Here is a 20,409-nt window from a genome sequence, read left to right on the forward strand (position 1 = left end):
GTAACCACTACTAAAACATGACCCATCAGACACAGTCTCATCCAATCCCCTAAACCAGAGTGCCAACACGCCATCTTGCAGCACAGCATGCTAAATCATACACCTCTGCCTCGCTTTCCATTTGTTTGCAGGCTGCTCTTGTTTTCTTATCAGGAGTACAGAAAATAAGATTCCTGCCCCCTGGGTATCATCATAATTCCTGACTAATCTGTGTGTTGAAAAACAAGCATGTTATCCATCTGTAGGTCTGCTATTACCAGTGGATCTGTGGCCGTTCTGATTCTGGAGCATTCCAGTTTAGGTGGAGGTTTTAAGCTGATCCTCAGGCGCACACAGATGATTTTCTCTCACCTGGCATGGCAAGAAATAAAAGTCACCAAAAAAAAAAAAAGAAGGTATTTGTGCACCCACCAGGCTAGCCTAAGCGCTTGGAAGAGCACAATGAGCAAGCCGATCACAAAACAAATTATAGAGTACATGAGGGGTCCTGGTACAGGCCTGCTGCTGCATTGATGTAGAGCAAAGACAAATTACTGTGATGCTGCCAAAGTCTGACAGCATGAAGATGAACTTAGTCTGCTTCTCCAGCTTCTCTAAATCTTATTATTATTACTTTGGCTCCTTATGTTTTTTGGGGGGTTTTATCAATCGCAAAAAATACATCAGGTGATTTTCGTGCATGCGGCACTGTAATATTGCTTTAGAATTACAAATTGAAAACAAAATGGCAGGAGATAATATTCAGTTTCATTCCCGTTTAATCTTTTCTGTCAGCATGCAAGTTTTGTGATTTAATGTCAGTACTAACAGCTCACAACACACACAGAGATGAGTTTTTTGTTATTTTGCCTACCTTTATTATCAGCAATGATAGATCCTAGATCAGCGGTCTCCAACCCTTTTTGCGCCACGGACCGCTTTATGTCCGACAATATTTTCACAGACTGACCTTTAAGGTGTCATGGATAAATACAACAAAATAAAACCAGTACCGGTACCAAAAAAGAAGAAGATTTATTCATAACACATCGGAAAAGACCCAGGAAAACTGAGTTAACGATAAAAACGATTAAAAAAATGACGATTAAAAAACGATAAAAACCCTGAAAACCTTAAATTTCACACCCGAGACTCAACTCTCGTGGCCCGGTACCAAACGCCCGGGGATTGGGGACCGCTGCCCTAGATGATACATGGTGTAATCACAGTGTTACATGACACTGCCTGTTGCTAAGTTTGTCTGCTGTTAGCGACTGGCAGAAAGTGTATGGTTACTTTATCAAAGAAAAAGGTATTGGCAGCAAATTCAGAGCGATTTTCTAACATAAGCCAAAAGTCAATTGACCCGGATTCGATTCGGGTGCAGATTCGAGTGATAATTTTGTCCTGGTTTGTCATCTCTTTCATCTCATATATGCCGAGATCTATTGTTAGCATAAGAAAATGATAAGCACTGCAGCTTCAAGGTTGCTAAAAGCCTTAACTTAAGGTTTTCAGGTCCTTCTTTGTGTAACATCAATTGCGAGCGGGCCGACTGCCGCTAGACGTGCTGCATGTGACTTTGTCTCAACGTGACATTGAAACCGAACATCAGGACGCTGCTATTGTGCCCATAAAATGAGATGACCTGTTGGTGACATTACCTCAAAAGGCACTGGCTGGGACACAATAAAAGGTGCTTATGCTAGAATCAGCATAAGACTTGAATAGCTCAAGCAGAACAAGTTGGTATGAGTCTAACCCGTTTGCCCCCTGAGCTGATTGTCTGTATAGATTGCCATTCTTTCTTCTGGAGCACAAAACTCTCATCCACAATCAAAGGTGTATTGACTGCGTATTGACCAGGACTCCACCAGCAGTGCTCACAGTCCGAAATCAATGATATGCCTGTTGTACATGTTTGCTATTTGTCTATAGTGAGAATTGCCAGGCTCTACCACACAAATGTACTTACCCTTTCCATTGGTTCTTAAGTGTTCTTTTAGAAAAAAGTAAAACAGACAATAGATGACGATCCTGCAGATGACCTTCATTTGGTGTGATGGAATGTCAGTCAATTTTTAATACTAAGAAGATGAAAACTAGCAAGGCCTGATTATATATAGTATTTTCCCTCTTGGTCTGTGTTTATTTTAAAAATAAAAATAAAAAAATTTACAATTCAGCTTTATCTTGCAATTAAGGGTGATTGTAATACTTTTTATGCCTGCAATGTGGAGGGTTATACAGTATAGCAGGGAATCTCTATAGCTTTGTTACTGTATGTCAGATGATATTGGAATATGATATAATAAAAAGAGTGTGAGCCCACTGCTCACGGGGATTGTATCCAACCACAAATATCATTATAGTCTTAGGAAACAAAAGCAGGCAGACCTTTGGACCTCTGCTCAGTCTTTGCTGGATCAACAGACACATACTTCAGAGTTATGCTATGTTTATGCTTGAGTGCTTAATGCATTTGGAATTATTACTATTTATCAACGGGTGGCTGGGGAGCGTTAACAACCATCAAAGTTAAACATATGGGAACAAACATTTTCACTCTCATTCCCCCGGAACTGCAGGGAGGCTGGTGCAGCAGTAATGCAGGATGTCCTGAGGGTGTGCTGCTACACGGGTGGTGTCGGGGTCACGGTGTCATGCGGTTGTGAGTATTTTCATGGCAGCAGTTGGGGTTGGCCAACACACTTTACAGCCTGGGGTTAAATGAATATGAAAACAGACTGGAGCATCCAGCAGAGATAGCAGTGGAAAGATCTATTCTTTCAGTCACCGCGCCCCCTCACGCCCCTCTTCTCCCGCAGCCGAATGTGTTAAACTGAATGTTTCCTCGCTGAAAAGGTCACTACTCTGACAAGTGTTAAACCGATGTAGCATTCACTGCTCGTACTATGAGCCACACCTGGGTCACACATGATGTGTTTCTGACATGATGAAAAAATTGGATTACTTAGACAGCTTGGTGCGCAGCTAAAGGGTGATGAAACTGTTAGTCTGAAAGGGGGATTGGTGATATGATAACAGTTTTAATGAAGCTATGTGCAATTCTATCTCTCACTCCCTCTCGCTCTCCTAGAAATTATAATGACATTGTAATTGAACATTTACAGATTATGCTCATAAATGTGACTCTGGAGTCTCGATATTGAGGTTGCTGACATTTCTTTAGTTTCAGCTTGAGGCTATGTATACACACATATATATATAGACAGGAAACGTGTTACAATAGATGATTTAGGTAGATATTTATTTATCAGAAAAGGAGGGTTGAATGAAAACGGGTTATGGGAAATGTAGCAACCTCTGTTTTGGGATTTTTGTTTATTCTGTGACATGTTCAGTGATAATTTCTTTTAAATTCATGTCCATCATATTTTAATATTAGATTGATGGGACAAATTTGTGAATCCGATCCAAAAATGTAAAAGGAAAAAATGAAGAATTTTTCTCATATATCACAGCGTTGACAGGTTTTACCACTGTAGGCGTAGGCAGACATCACACACGCACCAGTCATACTTTCATTTACTTCTGATCCCAGAACCCAACCAGTGCTTGGCACATGCCACTCCCTCAGAAGTTTCAGAAGTCAGGTAGAGAAAAGCTGAAGCTTAGTGTTTGATTTGCACTTTGTTTGATCTTCAGGCACACGGGAGGCATCGGGTTTAACCAGATTTTGTGCAGGATGGCTCTGTGTGTGGTGTGCTAGAGTTTTTAATTTACATCTTGAGAGGTGGTAAGATGTGTTGGTGAAGAGTTATATGAAATTATGTGACAGACCTTTAAAAAAAATGTTATTTGCATTTAATATATGAGATGTTTTCTAAGAAAAGTGCAATTTCGATAGTACATCTCGGATTTTCTCCATGATGAACCAATGCTGCTGGAGTAAATGAAATAGCTCTGTTGCCATTCCTCTTTGGGCATAAATTACAATCAATAAATGTTAAAAATTTCAGAAAAAGTTGTGGTAGCTTCTAGGTTTTTGTTAATTATTTACTACTGTTGTAAAAAACACATTTTTATAGTAGACAGGGACGAAACAGGAACTTATCAGTCATTGAGTCCTACTTAATTACTTACTTAGTTGACTTACTTACTAATGAATAACCATGGAGGAGATAAGTTGTAAAATCTATAAAATCTATAAAATTACAGTTAAAAGTTAAAGTTTATTCCCTCCTTCAAATTTTTAAGGAGCTACCCAATTTACCAGCCCGATTTACCTGGCCCTGTGTTTGACACCTCTGCTGTAAGTTGACCAAAAAAGGTGAGAAGATTTTGTGCAATGCCCTAGATAGGAATGACACAGTTCAGTAGCTATTATTCCAAATTAATAACAGATAATTTTATTGTTTGATCATAACAGAGGCTTTATGTGGGCTGTAATATGAGGTTAAATTGCTTCTCAGCCAATAAATTAGTTTTTCGATACGCCGATTGCTTACAAAGCAACATTACATATGTTATCATTTAAAAGAGTCTATGATGTGCTATTTTTAGCCACGGTCATGTTCCCACATGAATTAAAGATTCAAGCCTTTTTAATAATTTATTGTCATTGAGAAATGTTTTGGTTGGCTTCACATGTGGCTACGCCTGTTTTGAAGCACTCACCTATCCTTTTGTATGTGCACACTGGACCAATTCCTTTCAGAGCTGTCATGTGAAAAGCAGGCTACGACGATGATTCATTCATAAAAGACTCTCATTTAATTACTCCCAAATCAGGTCGCATGAATACCCAGGAGAAGCGGCTGTTTTGCAGTGGCGGTGGGCGATCAGATCTGAGACACACATCAAATCACAAACCACTCTCAGGTCCCCGCGGCTCTCCATTCACGTGAACAGGATTTCAATCTTCACTGCTCACACCAAAGAGATTTCCACCCAGATGGTGTGTCAGCACTGGCCTAATAAACCTGTTTATGTATTAAACGCTATGGGGACATTTGATATTCCTCACAGACATTGCCACAGACAAGTAATCACAGCAATAACTCCTCCTCATTAAAGCTCTGACTCATTTAGGATGCTTTCATGTTTCCTGTCAAGGTTAGAGTAAGTTATCAGTTTTTCACATTATGCAACTGATTGCAATGCATGGTGACTAAATGGTTGCCCAGAACTTGAGCATGATGTGCGTTCACAACCACTTATGATTGCAAGGCGATTGCACAGGTTGCCTGAAAGGAGGCAACCTGTCTGCGAACAGTTGTAGTCTGATTCAGAGTGACTCACAGAAAGAAGGTCCTGGGTTTGAATCAACCGTCTAGCCTGGGCCTTTCTGTCTTTATATGTTTGTATGTTCACTCAGTGTCTGCACTGGTTCTCTCTGGCTACCTCTGCTTCCTCCCACAGTCCAAAGTCATGCATCTAGTGGGGTTAAATTAATTGGTGATTCTAAATTGCCCATAGGTGTGAGTTTTTACCTTACACAGTTTACTGTGCCCTCGGCCTATGGTAGCTGGGATAGGCTCCCGCGCCCCCTACAACCCTGAATAGAATAAGAGGAAGAGAATGGATGGATGATACATTTCTATTAAATGTGAATTTCTGTGTATACAGATGTGCTCAATGATTTGTGTAATGTAATTTTCAATGATTTATTACAGTTAATTGCTGTGTTATTTGAAATAAGCTGCCTGTAATTGCTAACTTGACCCCAATCACAGACTGATAGTAGACTGACATTGTCTTATAGTGACAGATATTAGTAACAGGGTTCCTATGCTTGAAAATCTCATTTTGCAGCAAAAATAAGTGATTTGAGAGAATTTTATCTTTTTGGATAAAAGAGATGTGGTTTAAAATGAATTTAAAAATAAGGTGCTAAATCACGATATATGTTACTTCAATACTCAGCATATTGTGAAAAATCACAATAATATCGTATAGTGTGATAATATATCGTGATGTGTCTGGTGAGGCCAGCTGCTTTACACAAAATAGAAGTGAGTGGCAACAAAAGCTGTGTTGCAAGGTAGAATGGAAAGAAAAAGAAAACTCGATGTGGTAGCCTTTTTGAAAGTCATTTAGATGCAGCACATGTCAGCTTGTTGAACCACATGAAGTGGAATATTGAATTGATCCAACTTTTGTGCTCTGTGTGATGGTTGGTACTTATCCCCAGACAAAAAATCAATACAAATACAGTTTGCGGGTACTGATTATGATTTCACATTCCGCGCCAGGAGCATCCACATCACTTTGTTTTTGTTGCTCATTTTAGTGTTTGTGGGCTTGTATGTGTGCACTTATGCAGAACAGGATAGACACACAGGAAGCCCGTGTGAGCATTAGAACAGACATGTCTGGGGACACAAGGGGTTTACAGATACACCATAGACCTGCATTACACACTTGGCTGAAGGTTATAACTTCAGGTTTAAGGTGAGCTCGAGTAACAAGTTTGTTTGAAATGCTGTTAAAGAAATCTCAAAATGCACCCATCAAAGTCAGGGCAAATTGGTTTTCCGCTCCCTGTGATGTGAGGTCCATTAACTAGGAGAATGAACACTACTGAGAGCCTGTTTCTACGAGAGCAGGCAAAGGGCAGACTTGATGATAAACGACAGCTGGACAGAAGAAAAGGACAGTTGGGAAGTCGAAGGCAAAGTGACACAGAGAGGGCACAGAATCGGCGTTCATCAATTTGAAATGGAGACTTTATATGCGGTAGCATGTTTTATTCCCCATATAAATGTTAAACAATACATTTCATTAAGTTTCTTATATTGTTAACATAAATCATAACGTCTACAGGCTTTCAGGGACACACACTGAAACCCACTGAGCGTCACCCTGTTAGCAAGTAAATGGTTTGAGTAAATGTAACTTTAATGTGTAAATCCTGCCCTCGGGTTGCGTTGGAAGCGCAGTCTCAGGTAAATTCACCCCATCAAACTGTAAAAGCCGTGGCCATAAAGTAGCTCGGAAGAGCTTTTATCAGTCTTAATGCACTCTTCAAAGAGCATCCCTCAATCTGCACGTCTCATCGAGAGGTGCTGCTTGACCGCAGGCAAAGGCTACTGTATCAGTCTCATTTCACAGATGATGAGAAAGACCATTTGGGTGACTGATGAGCATCTTAACCTAAAGGGGTCACTGAGTGCACCATCACAGAGTGATGGTCATCCACAGCCGAACCCTGAAAACACTCCTTCACATGTACCAATATTGGATACTGTCAGCAGATTGTCTATGGAATATTTATATTCCTATGCAGTGTGGATATATTGCACAGGATCCTTAATGGGTTTACATTTTCCATCTGACCACAGGAAAATGAAAAGACAGTTCCTCTTGCTCAGCAGCACTTCATAACTTTGCTTCGTGGTATACAATTTTAGGAGACTGATTTTCTGACGCGCACTTTCACCATAGTCTTCTGTTCATCAAATGTAGTATTATATCCCCCGCTCCCCATCCTCGCAACAAGTCTCTTTGATGTCAAATTGACACTTTAGTGAACAGCACTTCATGGATTTGATATTGCCTGGCAACTGCAGAAAACCCGCTCCTCGTGGCTTCTTCAGGGCGACGAGAGACGGGCGGGGAGGTCGGTTCGGCGGTGGAGACGATGGTAGAGGAAAAGACGGTGGAAGGTATTAATCACAATGGTGATTTCTGTTTGGCTTGCCTCCAGGCAGTGAAGCAAAATTAAAGCCCAGAAAATCGGATTATGGCCTCCCTGGGGGGTTAGATGCCCAGTAGCCAGCTGATGAGCACTCATCTACTCTTCATTCTATTCTGCAGAAATGTTGGCTCGGAGGCCAATTTGTTAACAGTTATTGCTCATTTCTTGTGTAGCTTCCTGCTAGTGAGACAATAGCCAAGGTTTATTGTCTTGCAATTATCACAATTTGAGGGAAGCCGGTGATTGATATATCATCTCTAGGGCTGCAGATCATCATCCATTGGACATACAGCGTACAGCTTATTGCACCAGCAGCATCTGCTCTTATATAACTATCATTAGCTTACAGCTTTAAGTGTTTAAGGTGCTAACTAAAAATAAAGACAAGATGATAGTTTATTCAATTTTAATGAAATTTGCAGATTGTTTCGGTGAAGTTTAATAAACTCCTTGCTATCTAAAATATAACAGGACACTGGAATATATTCTGGAGCATCTCACACTTCTGATGATCAGCTGTCTGCTTGACATTTATTCAGCTGTGTAAAAACTATAACTTTAATCTCAGCCAAACCGATTTACTCAGGAACAAATAAAATACTACAAAAGGCCAAACAATAACATTTTTAAGTTATCTAAGTGACTTATATATCATGTTTAACCTGAGTAGCGAAAGACGGCGGTGGGTTTGAAAACGATTTGCCGGAGTCCGGTTTTCTCACGGCTCTAGTGAGCCTTGCCCCCGGCTAGCTAACGAGCTAGTGGGTAACAGACGTCTCCGAAAACGTCGGAGCGCTTTTGAAAATATGTGGTGTCTTGATAAACTGAGCAGATATTTGAGGTTTACACAGCTACATTCTCGCCTGAAAATATGTTAAACGTTTATTTTGAGACCCAGAAAGAATAATAAGAGTAATATTAAAACTAACTAGCTGCCGCCATTGTTGGAAACTGAGCTGGGCCGCGCTATGAATTCTGGGACAGTTTCTTCTTCTTCGGGGTTTAACGGCAGCTGGCATCCTTGTACATGCAGTGCTGCCATCTTCTGTTTCAGTCCGTTATTACACTCTTAAATCCTACTACTCATTCCTGCGTCTTTTGTGATCTTACAAAGCTTCAAACGACACGTCGACTATTAAGTCAGTCGTCGATGATTTTGATAGTCGACGTAATCGTGACTAGTCGACTAATCGTGGCAGCCCTAATCGTCTCTGAGGTCTGTGGCTTTACTTGCTGCCAGTTTTGCTGTGGGGACACCCATTATCAGCAACAGCAGTGGTGCCGGAGTTATAAATATGTGATTTTTTTTTAACTTTGACAAAGTTGGAAATGTGCATACTCCTCACAAATATGTCATATTGTGTTCATTAAACTGATTGGCCCTCTTCATTATGCACCTACTATTATCAATTTTCTAGAAACAGTTGGAGAAATATAATCTATAAATGTATAATACAAATATGGAAAAAAACAGAAGGCTTCTTGGTTTGAGTAACACATAAGGCGCAGAGAAAAGCAGCAAAATCAGAGAAAACGAAACATTATCGTAAAAATTAAGGGGTTTTCAAAACTCTTAAAACGTGTTACCAAAGGTCCAAAACCAAAATAATTTAGTGATATGTATTAAACAGACAAGCACTAAATGATTTTTTTATTAGTAAATGAACTAAACCATGTGTTGAAACAGCATTTACTGCTTTACTTCTCCTCAGCCAGTGTAATTCCTTATTTCCGACAGAAGTGCAACACATCCTCCTCTCGCGAAGCAGATAAACCCAGTGAAAAGCCTTACATGCAGGTAGGTCGCACATAAGCCTCAGACACCCTCCGCTTGCCCGTCTCTGTGCAGTCAGCCCTGCCCAAGCTTCTCACAGGAGCTGTTCGCACAAAGGAGCGCATTGTGTAACTGTGCCTCAGTTTTAATGAACCAGCGCTCCCGCTCCAGCACACTCCTCCCTCTTTGTCAGTCCCCTCCCTTCCTGCCGCTGTTCTCATGAATATCACAGCGTCTTCTCCTCATTATTCATGAGCTGGTATCAGTGTGCTCATGTGCGCCGAAACAGAGGAAGAAAAAGGGGGGAGTGTCTCAGTGAGCGCGAGTCACAACCCTGGTGTATGAGCCTGTGCGTACGCCTGTGTGTGCGCGTGTGAGTGTATGAGTCTGAAATAGAGGGAGCGGGATAGAGGAGACACTCCGGCTGATGCTGAAACGGCCGCCGCTACTTCACTGCCGCTGTTCACATCTGAACCTTCTTCTGTCAGGCTCAGCTGGAGCTTTCTGTTCCTCTAAGCTGGGGTTGCTTGTGACTGCCTGAATGTGTGAATGGGATGCCTGAAAAGAGATGCTCGCTAAGGAGTGACTGATGAGAACCAGCGCTCCGGTGTGGAGGGTGACCCCCCTGTGTCCGTACCACCACTACTTGGGGAGAATTGGACGCCTGGCGTTTCCACGACAGCTATAATGGGCTGCAATCTGTGCACTTTACAGAAGCGAGAGGAACACTACAAGCTTCTGTATGAGATCGCACAGGTGAGGCATGACCGACTTTGGTATCGAATATTGTCTGTGTGTGTGTGTGTGTGGATGATTCACTGTGCGTGTTTTGAAGAGAGCAGTTCAAGTCCGGAGCCTCGTTCAGGGCATTTCACGTAGAAGATTGAAATGAATATATTTGCACTATGAAAGTGAGGCAGCATAATGGAGAGAGGGGCTTCTTACTCACTAGCAGATGTGATTTGAGTAATGAGCAGTCTCTCAGAGAGTAGCTAGTGTGCAGTCCATTCATCCTGCTCAAAGAGCTGTGCTGAGGGAGCAAGTTTTTTAATAGAATAGTAGCACCTGGTTTCTACTACATGACGTGTTTGTTCCAATTTCTTTCTTTCATAATGTTCAGCGAGAATTGCCAAAGGGTTTTTTTTGTGGTATTTTATGAAAAGTTTTCATTAGACACTTCAGTGCTGTACCAGCAGTCGTTCTCTTTATATTTCTTGTGGCTCACTTGAGTGTGATAGTCTTGCAATCACAGGTAACAGCGCCTACATTCGAGCAAATGTTGCTCATCTGACTGCACATTTATATCAGTTCCCTTAATGTGCTCTTTTCTTTTTTCAAGGCTGACACAGCTGATGAAACAGCATGAAGTTTTTTTTTTTTAAGCAACTGCTTGAGCGTTTTGTCAGGAAACAGGCAAAGAGGCGGAGGACACACATCTCACTGACTGAGGTGGAGCCAAACACATAAACAAGCACCTCCATTCTCCCCATTAGCCCTCTTCCTATGACAGGCTAATAACTATGAAGCAATGTGTCTCCTGGAAGTGGAGTCATGCTCATCCCCCTGACCAGCAGTAGTGCCTGCCTTCACGCCGCTGTGATCACAGCCTCATTAGCCATTTTATACAACCATCCCGTGCATTAATTAGACGTGAAATGTCTCTCTTTACCCTTGTGAAGCAATGGGGTGAGAAGAAGCGGGGGAGGTAAACCAGCATTGGTTAACCACTGCCTGTAGATTTGGGCTTATATGCGCCCCGAGATGCTGCCAAACTAAGAGGTTGAACATTGTCAGCGAGATTCTGAGCTGCTTTAATGGTCAGAAAAGGGTGCTACGCTAAAGGTGGGCTGCAAGCTTCAAGATCAGCAGCAGAGGAAGTTGCCTGTTTAATATTAGCAAACAGAACTGTCAAGGGACCCCGAAGGATGAGTAGGAAGCCACTGCAGCGCCTGCCTCGCCACAGAAGGATCGTAAAAATAGTGCTGCCTTGGTGCTTATCTTGGCTTTTTGCGTCCCTCTCTCTCTGCACCACTTGTTAAGAAATAGTGTTGACTCCCCTTTCTAGTAGTCTAGCAGAAGGGGCTCAGTATCCGCCAAGTGGGGCAGTCTCCAGGGCACAGTTGCCATTGACAGGATCTCTCTGGCATATCTGTCCACCCACTGATATAGTGAGCTGGGTCAGGTGTGAGCTGCAACATCAGCAGCTGCTTTCTGAGGCAAGGCAGAAAGGATGTAGAGTAAGGAGGATAAAGACTGAGATGGGAATATAGAGTAAGCTGTTAATGATGCAGGGTGAAAAGGAAATCGAGGAAAGGAGCAGGAGCGGGTGAAGCATCCTTGACACGGGAGGTGAAAAAAGAAGGAATAGAAGGGAAGTGTATAGTTCCTTCACCAGTGAGAAACCCTGAAACCACCTCTTTTCACTGCATTGCAAACACACTTCCATGCACACGTTCAAACATGTCCTCTGTGAACAAATAAGCACGGTGTACAGCAGGATGGGTACCAAAAGTAGAAGATGATGGACAGTGAGGCAAGTCTCCTATAGTAGCAGAGCTTTCCCTGCGAGAATGCCAAACAATGTTTTTACAGTCAGGAAAAGTATGTTGTGACAGCAAAAAGCTGTACTCACCGCTCTCGCCACCAGCAATCTAATCGTCTTTCTTACATGTTGTCTGTCTAGCTTTCACCCTTGCTACATGTCTTTTTCCCCATCATTCTCACAGCTCATGTTGTTGTTTTTGTCTTCTGGTTGTGTTTCTGTTGTGCAGAAATGCACACACACCTAGAATTGTACGCACACACACACACGCTTGCTATGCCACTCTACTATTATTATGCAGAGTATGTGAGTGTGTGTATGCAAATGAGGTAGAAATGGCTTGCTGGTGTCACAGCGTGACTGACCAGCCTCGTGGCAGGTTGATTTGAAGAGCAGGAGACAGTCGCAGGGGTTGGTTAGCCACCTTTCTCCCCTTTCCTTCACGTCTAGAAACAATTTTGACACTCTCTCGATCTGCCTGACCCTGCTAGCTGTGGGAGATTTATGACTAGCTCGCTCTCTCGTTCGCACTCCCTCCGTTTCCCCTTTCTTCTATTCTCACGGCTGCAGGTGTTCTGCATGAAAATATCTTCACCTTTGTCGGCTGGCCTGCAAAGCTATCTCACAGAGCTGAGATTCTTTGTTTATTGAATCAGCTTTCTTGGGTCAGGGATAAGACACAGCAATCTTCTTGTGGCCTTGTTCTTTTTCTAACTTTCCAGTCTCACATTTATTTTTATACTCCAACCGATTAACGCTTGTCCATCTTTCTGTCTTTGACTGCTCTGTTTGAGTCCTCTGATTGCTCATCTTCTTTGATTGCATTTCTTTTAACCTTTGCTCCAGCTGATCTCTGTGGGATTCCACTCCAGTTAACCTCCCAGTGACGGCACTTTTGTCATCGAAGGCAAAACCTGTAGACCGAACAGTAGACTGCTTTATGCATTTAGCATGTAGACCCATACTCATGCAGCTATACTCAAAAGCTATAGTCAGGCAGATTCTTACAGCATATATTTTCCACCGTGTGGGTGCTCAGGCTATCTTGCCGACAGTAACAAACTCCGATTCGCTCTGTGATCTAGCAGGGTTTTGAAATTCCCATTGTGTCCATGAGCTCCCCTCGTGAGTGTCACACATTGTCTGTGCACCACTAAAACCCAGTGATGTGTGGCTTTTTGGGCCTAATTAGCAGGATGGCAGATGTTGATGAGATGAGGAATGCAGTGTAGAGTTAAAGATGTTTTGCGGGAACAGCCTGCATTGGCTTTCAACAAAAGCTGTTTTTGCAATGGCATTGCGATCAAACCAAAAATCCACCTACAATAGGTCTCAAAACTTCCCCAGTGAGCCACCACTATCTACTGTAGCAGCCAGCTGCTCCAAATGTGGCTGGGTAATGAATTTCACCTTTCGCACTGCACGGCACACTCTCCATATTTCATTATCGTGTTTCGTAATTGCCCAATGAGCCTCGCTTTTTTTTGTTAGTAGAAGTTTTGAAAGCAGTATAGTATAGCCAGTTTTATAAGTTTTATTAGGCAGGAGAAGAATCACTCTCCACTGCATTTGAGAAATAAATGGAAAGCAGCTTCTCAGCTCAATGAGGCACAACAGTCCCTGATAACTTGCTGATGCATATGAATGAGAATGAGGCACCCACAGCTTGGGTGCGCGCACACACACACACACATACACACGTTTCTCCAGGAAACAAAAACACATGGTTAGTGAATATTCTAGATATAAAAAAAAACAGAAAGCAGTGTTCATGAATTTTAGAGTGGGACCGCGTGCAGGAGGCCAACTGCACTGTAATGGAATCTCAGAGTTTAGCGATGTCATGTTGAGCAGGGTCACATGGTTGACAGGATGGGACAGACAGATGTGAAATGAAGCAGATCTGGAGTTTATGCTTTCTGTGGCAAAAGGCAATTCCCAGTATGGTGGTCCTGCAATTGGGTGGGTGGATATTCGATTTTGTGTAGTAGCATCAGATGTGAAACCTGTGGACTAGAGGCAATCTAAGGGGGGGGACACAGATGACTTGCTCCTGCTTCTGCAGTGCCACTAGCCATGTGTGTAATGGGTATGTATTCAATAAATGTTGAAGAGTTTTCCCAAGAGCCAAACTTCCTGAGAAATGGCTAGCAAGCTGCACCTGATACATAAATAGTGTGCACCAGCATACTTTTGTGTTATTTTGACTTTGTAAGACACTTGACCTCTTTTTCTATTTTTTTAAAGAAATGACTGTCATATAAATGTCAGGTTTAGATGAAAGTTGTCACATCTGGGGAACCCCTTTTGTTTTTTTCGGAAGCCGTCATTGCCATCTTGTGGTCTTTTTGCTTCGTTTCTTTTGGCTAGTCATCAAGTCACTAGGATTTGGAGTAGGGCTGTGCGATATGACCAAAATCTCATATCCCGATATAAGAATTCTATCGTCCCGATAACGATATAAATCACAAAAATGTAACATTTTCTGTAAATTCTGTGAATCTCGGGCAGCTCGTCTTGCGGGAAGTGTTTCCAGCTGTGCGTCATGTACCTGGAGTCGAGTGTTTTAACCGATGCATGAAACGATACATTTTTAGACATAAGTTGTAACGGCCGCCGTTTTCTTTGTGAGTATTTATTAAACGGCGTGCTGCGGGGAAAAGCCTGTTCTAACGTTTGAGTCTAAGGTTTATTTTTTTAGCACCTGGCGGCTCCTTTTGAATTCTCATCCGTAAATAATCTGCTCTTTCACGTGATTCAGTTTATTTTGAAAAGTCTCAACAGGATCTTGAGCTTTATTGTGAAAAGTTTATGTGGAACATAAACAAGCGGACACGCGATGCTGTTACCTTCATTGTTGCTAACCACAAGGCATAAAAATAGGCGCTTGTCCGTCTGTAGTGTGGTTATATAAAATATAAGAGAAAGAGAAAACTTAAAGAAATTAATATAGGCACTACAGTGACCATCAAAAAGATGAAAAAATATTGCCGTAAACAGTTTATTTTGGGACACCACGAAACAAACGATAGCATAAAATGAAACTATACATGTTTTTATATCGTCATCCGATATATATCATTATATCGAACAGCCCTAATTTGAAGTGATTATATAATTTGAAAATAATTAAATTAATTAATTAACTCATTCACTGCCATTGACGTCTATAGACGTCAATTGAAAAACTTACGTTGACTGCCATTGACATCTATAGACGTCAATTACGTTTTTCAATGGGAGGGGCCAGAATACAACCTCGGGCAGCTTGTCAGTGAATTTTATTTTTTCATATATTTGTAAATAAATTGTTTTGATAAAACATAACCTTTCTCAGTGTTATTTCTGTTTTATAGAAGTGAAAAACTATTTTATATGTTAGAGGTGTCACAAAGCAAGAAATATTAGTGTCAAAGGCACTTTTCTGCTTGAAATGTATTTTTCACAAAAAGCTCGTTTTCTCCCTTTTTTTGGTCAAAACAGGCATTTTTGGTGGAACCCACCTCTCTTCTACAGCTGATTACTAAAGAATGGAAAATGGTAGAAACAAGCTTTTTTTTTGGATGAAAGAAGAGAGTCTGTTCTTCATTTTGGTAGGTTCAGCGTTTATATGATCATAACACACAGTTTTCTGTGGCTCTTCAAAAATGAGTAAAAATGCTCAAAAACCCTGGCAGTGGGGAGTTACCTGATTTGAAAATGGCTGGCAGTGAATGAGTTAATTTGAAAAAATCACTCTGTTTCTTTCTCTTTGACTTTCTAAGAATGCAGGTTTAAATTAATCTGGAGGTCAGTTTTAGTACAACTTAGTTGGACTCACTACTAAATATGGAATGAAGACTGAAAAAGCACCAGGTGTGATATAAAAAATAAATAGCACAAGACAGAGGCCAGCTACTCAGGAATGGTTTGAGAATAGATTCAAACAGATGCTAAACTTCTCTGATTTCAGCTGTTGGTTTCACTCCAAGAATCGACTTTTTCTACTAGTTTATCTGTAAACTAGTAGAGGGTGATAAACATTTTTCCCCACTATTACATGGCTTTATCATAGACCAACAAATGAACTGACTAATGACACTCTGCACTGATTAACAAGGAAGACATTGTTTGGAAGTCTTCAGTAAATGGGTCCACACCTTGAAAAAAGTTGCCTTTAGTACAGCGTTAATGCTTTATAGGTATGCCTCTATCAGGGGCCTGTGAATGCTTTGATGGTACATTAAGGCTGTCGAACCCCCCACCACACCTTCAGCACTATCTCCAGACAGTTAACTACAAATGTTCTCATCTGTCTTCTTGTCCCATTATGTTTCTTTTGAAAGATGTCCCTCAACCATTAAAATTTATGAGAGTGAAGGAAGAGGGGGAGGAGAGAGGAAAAATGTGCTGCTTGATTGATCTTGTGTCCACCCTGGAAAGATTAGCCTGAGCTATAATCCAGGCTTTCGGTGACACTTTTACTGTTCCTAAACAACACAAAGGTCCATATTTTTAAAGCTGTCGCTTCGAACGTGTGCAGGCACGTGGGCAAATGCATAAATAGTGTGTAATATTAAAAAAAAAAATGTCAGTGTCACTCTGAGCATCTAATGGTATTTCCCTACTTATTAGAACACTGCAGAGATTGTTGCATAACTACTGCTTCATGCTGGCTTCACACTGACAATGTAACTGGGGATTTCATAGTCTAATTTTGTGAGAATCACATATCCAATTGCATGACTGCTTGTGCATTTCAAATTGCAGTAGCTCAAATTAGTTTTCAAAAACAATGTTTTCGATGAGGTGAAATTAAAAAATGTAATTAAAATCCTCAGTGCACATTGTTGCACGGAGATGTGTGCCCTGCTCCTCAGATACAGATGATGCTACATTTGGCACAAGACATAAAGTCAATGGGTTTTTATCAGTTCTTCCACGAAATCTCCCTATGGAGGCGCAAAAGGGATTCAAGAGGGAGCTGATGAAGTGACCTTTTTCCTTTTCATCTGTTTCTTATCTCAATAAGAACCCAACTGACCTTTTCTACCACACATCTTGCTCCTGGACCTCTTTGTCTCCATGCCGCTCTCCAACCCAAGATGAACAAGGCTCTTCAAAATTAGTTTTATCTCCTGTATGTGCTCCTGTCTGTACCGATTTCTTTCATCTGACTCGCGGCAATCACCGAGGAAAAGCTGCACAAACAAACCATGACATGCCATTTTCTTTAGTAAACTAAAGCTCTTTCTCTGAGAATAAATTTCTCGACATATCACCGCTGGCCATCAGATGTAGAACTTCTTGTTTTGGCCGTCTACTGCGCCGAGGTATTCAGACAAGGACTGTGATAGGAGGGTTTTATCTAATATATGTGTACAGATATGACAAGAAACCAATTATAAAGGCAAACAAAGTCCTAGAGGTACTTGGATAGATTTTGAAGTGGTTTGACGTCCATCTTTGGATGCAGTAAAAAGCTAGTGATCTTTTTGTCAGCTTCCTGTTAGTCTTGGCCTACCTTTGCTTATTTTGTACCCCTAAAATATGATAAGTCATGCATGCCCTGCAGCAGCAGCAGCCTAGTGGAAACCTGAACAGGGTAGTGATGTACTCACCCCTGCATTCACTCCTCTTGCAAGGATAATGCATAGACCCAGCCTGACTCGAACACCAAGGGCTCATCTGAGAGTTGTAGAGAAGATAATCCTAAGCAAATAAGAATAAACAGAGCTAAATGCTGAAAAGCAATCATTTTTACCTGCTTCTAGACAAAAAGTTTACATTTTATTTTAGTTTGTACAAATATAGCATCAATTACTTTGGATGAGTTATATGAATTGATATGGAACAATAATACACAAACTACTACTATACTGATTGGCTAGTTTAGGATGTGCAACAGAGCATCGTGCTTTGACTCATTTTAAGGAAATAACTATAACAGGAGTTAGGAGTATATATTTATATATTTCAGAAACGGTTGTTGATGAAGGCTGAAGGTGACTGCTGTCAGGAGGATACTGCTAACTTTCTGCCACTCTTTATATGATGCATGAAATCAAAACGATGTATGCATGAAGCTGTGACATCCCTAATTAGTACAGTAATGTACAGTATGTCGGCAAAGACGGCGCATGAATAGCACACACACACATGGTATTCATAATCAAATTTACTGTCCTTCAGATCATTTTGAGTTCATTTGAATTAAACAGTGGTTAATTATGATTGGGTTTAAAGGAAATTACTGTCGTGGTTCTGTGAGCATAATACCTGGCTTAAACTTCACAAGTTTATTACCATAAAGCCTTAAAGTCTTGTCCTTCCTGTTTCAGCGCTCTTGCCTTGAGTGCATAAGCTCATTTGCCTTTGAGAGCATGGGAATCACAAAACAATCTCAGCCACTTACTTAGTTACTATGCAAGTCTCCCTTTGGAAGATGACATCAGCGTGGCATCATCCCGCAGTAGTACTTTGCCTTGTTTTAGTGCATGTTTTACTTTCACATTCTCATCGAGATCAAAGGCTGTCGACTTCAATCAGGTAGCGAAAATAAAGTACATGCCCGAGTATCACACTGGCAATTCCCAATGAACCAAGACATCTTTTTAATGAAGTGAATCCACAGTAAAATGATGGAGTTGTTGTTGACGTGTATTGGGTATGTTTGTGCGTAGGTAAAGAGCTGGGATGCTGCAGGTTATTGTGGCCTGGTATTAATTTATAAAAGTAATAATAATTTGCAGGCTTTTTGTTTGTCACCATATCCAGACAAGAAAGCAAAGGACAAAGAGGGCATAATTCTCAGACCCATTATTACCACCTGTGACTTGATATCTAAGAACCTGACATTATGCATTTCCAAGCACCTTGTTTTGTTTTTTTTTCTCCTTGCACACGTGCAAATAGACTATACAAGCTCGACTGTTTATGAAAATATCAGTATGCATGTGTGCACAGAAATGTGTGTGCATTCTCAGAATTGTTTGTGTCTCTGTCTAAAGTGGTTTCTGTCTGTGCCTGATTACTGCAAGTATATATGTGTTTGTTTGTGTGTATGTCAGCGTGTGCAGTGCAGGCTTTCATGCAAGACTTTGGACTGCTAAATTATGATCACAACTTACTGTGTGTATTAAGTGTAATTGTGAACAGTCCTGACAGCTTGTGCTTTTCTCCACAGTACAAACATTGGTGGAAACAAAGAGCGCACACAGAGGGCTGTGCATCTGCATCCAGGGTGCCTCTTAGCTGATTATCTGTGTTTAAGCAGACAGGAGGGCCCTCATTAATTTATTGCTATTCATAAGAATGCATTTTCCCCTCTTTTCCAATTAGAGTTGGTTCTATGCTGGGATGGATTTGTGCTGGAAAAACCATCTGCACGTTTAAAAGCCACAAAGCGATGTAAAAAAAAGTTATCTTTTGCTTGTATACCAGCAGAAGTAAGAATTTAGAAATCCAGGAAGTGGAATCAAAATCTGTGGACAGTTTGATATTGTTTGTAGTGTCACAACACAGGCAGTGGTGGAGTGACATTTTTTATTTTTTATTTTTTTATTGTATCCAGGGAAATTAACCAAGATCAAACATGGTGCCTTTAGCAGATAGGCTGATGTCAGTTCCCAGCGCTGACTTGCTGGTGTGTTTGGCTTGTTGCACCTGGCTTAGTGTTATTTGAGCTGATGGCAGCCAGAGTCACTGTCCTCTTGTATGGTGCTAACCTGCACTGTTCACAGCTCTGCATTCATTAAAGTTTATTAGGGATACAGATACATTCAGATGGAGATTTAAAAAGAGTAATTGGGGATATAATTAAGTGTGTCCCCCTCTTGTAGTCAGCAACTAATTAACAAAAAAGCTGTCATTAAAACCCAGTCATAACACGCCCACATGCTCTAGATGATACTCTAGATAAAGATTAATGATAAACCTTCATAAATTTGAGTTGAAGTTTATTTGCCGTATTATGGAGGAAAAAAATGTTTGGTTTGTACGTCTACATCTTTATTAACAAATTTAATTACAACACTCTCCGGTTTTAAGATTAGGCTTAAATTTTTCCTTTTTGATTAAGCTTATCGTTAGACTTTTTGTCAGGACCAGATCAGAGCCCTAGGCAGCTGGAGGATTCCCATAATCCACTGAGTGTTTCTTTTTCACTTAACTCTTTTCACTCCACTTTGTATTTAATTATTATTTTAATTAATTGTGTCTTTTGTACTCTCCCTCCCCTCACCCCAAATTGGTCGGGGGAGATGGCAGCCCTTCCCTGAGCCCGGTTGTGCCAGTCATTTCTTCCTGTTAAAAAACAAGTTTTTTCTTCCCACTTTCCGAGTGCTTGCTCATAGGTTGGTCATTTCATTGTCTCTGTTACTGTAGCGTCTTTACCTTGTAATATAAAGGACTTTGAGGTGACTGACGGTGTGATTTGATGCTATATAAGTAACAACACTGAAAACTAAGAAA

The 20,409-nt window shown here is 41.0% G+C and overlaps 1 protein-coding gene across 2 annotated transcripts in view; it reads left to right on the forward strand.

Moving 5' to 3' along the window:
- The window catches only part of LOC146704870 (PDZ domain-containing RING finger protein 4), a 115,121-nt gene that overhangs the window by 56,630 nt on the left and 38,082 nt on the right, over positions 1-20,409 (forward strand). Inside the window, exon 1 of one of the 2 annotated variants that reach the window (XM_085462320.1) lies at positions 9,765-10,172. The exons of the other annotated variant lie outside the window; for it this stretch is intronic. Coding sequence (XP_085318446.1) covers positions 10,104-10,172 — 69 coding nt within the window. The 5' untranslated portion in view covers positions 9,765-10,103. Of the gene's footprint in view, positions 1-9,764; positions 10,173-20,409 lie in introns of those variants that run through there. 2 annotated transcript variants of the gene reach the window in all.

Source organism: Copadichromis virginalis, linkage group LG7, assembly GCF_057382275.1.
Source record: "Copadichromis virginalis isolate Kocher_CV1m ecotype Utaka linkage group LG7, C_Virginalis_male_GT1.1, whole genome shotgun sequence".
Classification (NCBI taxonomy): Eukaryota; Metazoa; Chordata; class Actinopteri; order Cichliformes; family Cichlidae; genus Copadichromis; species Copadichromis virginalis.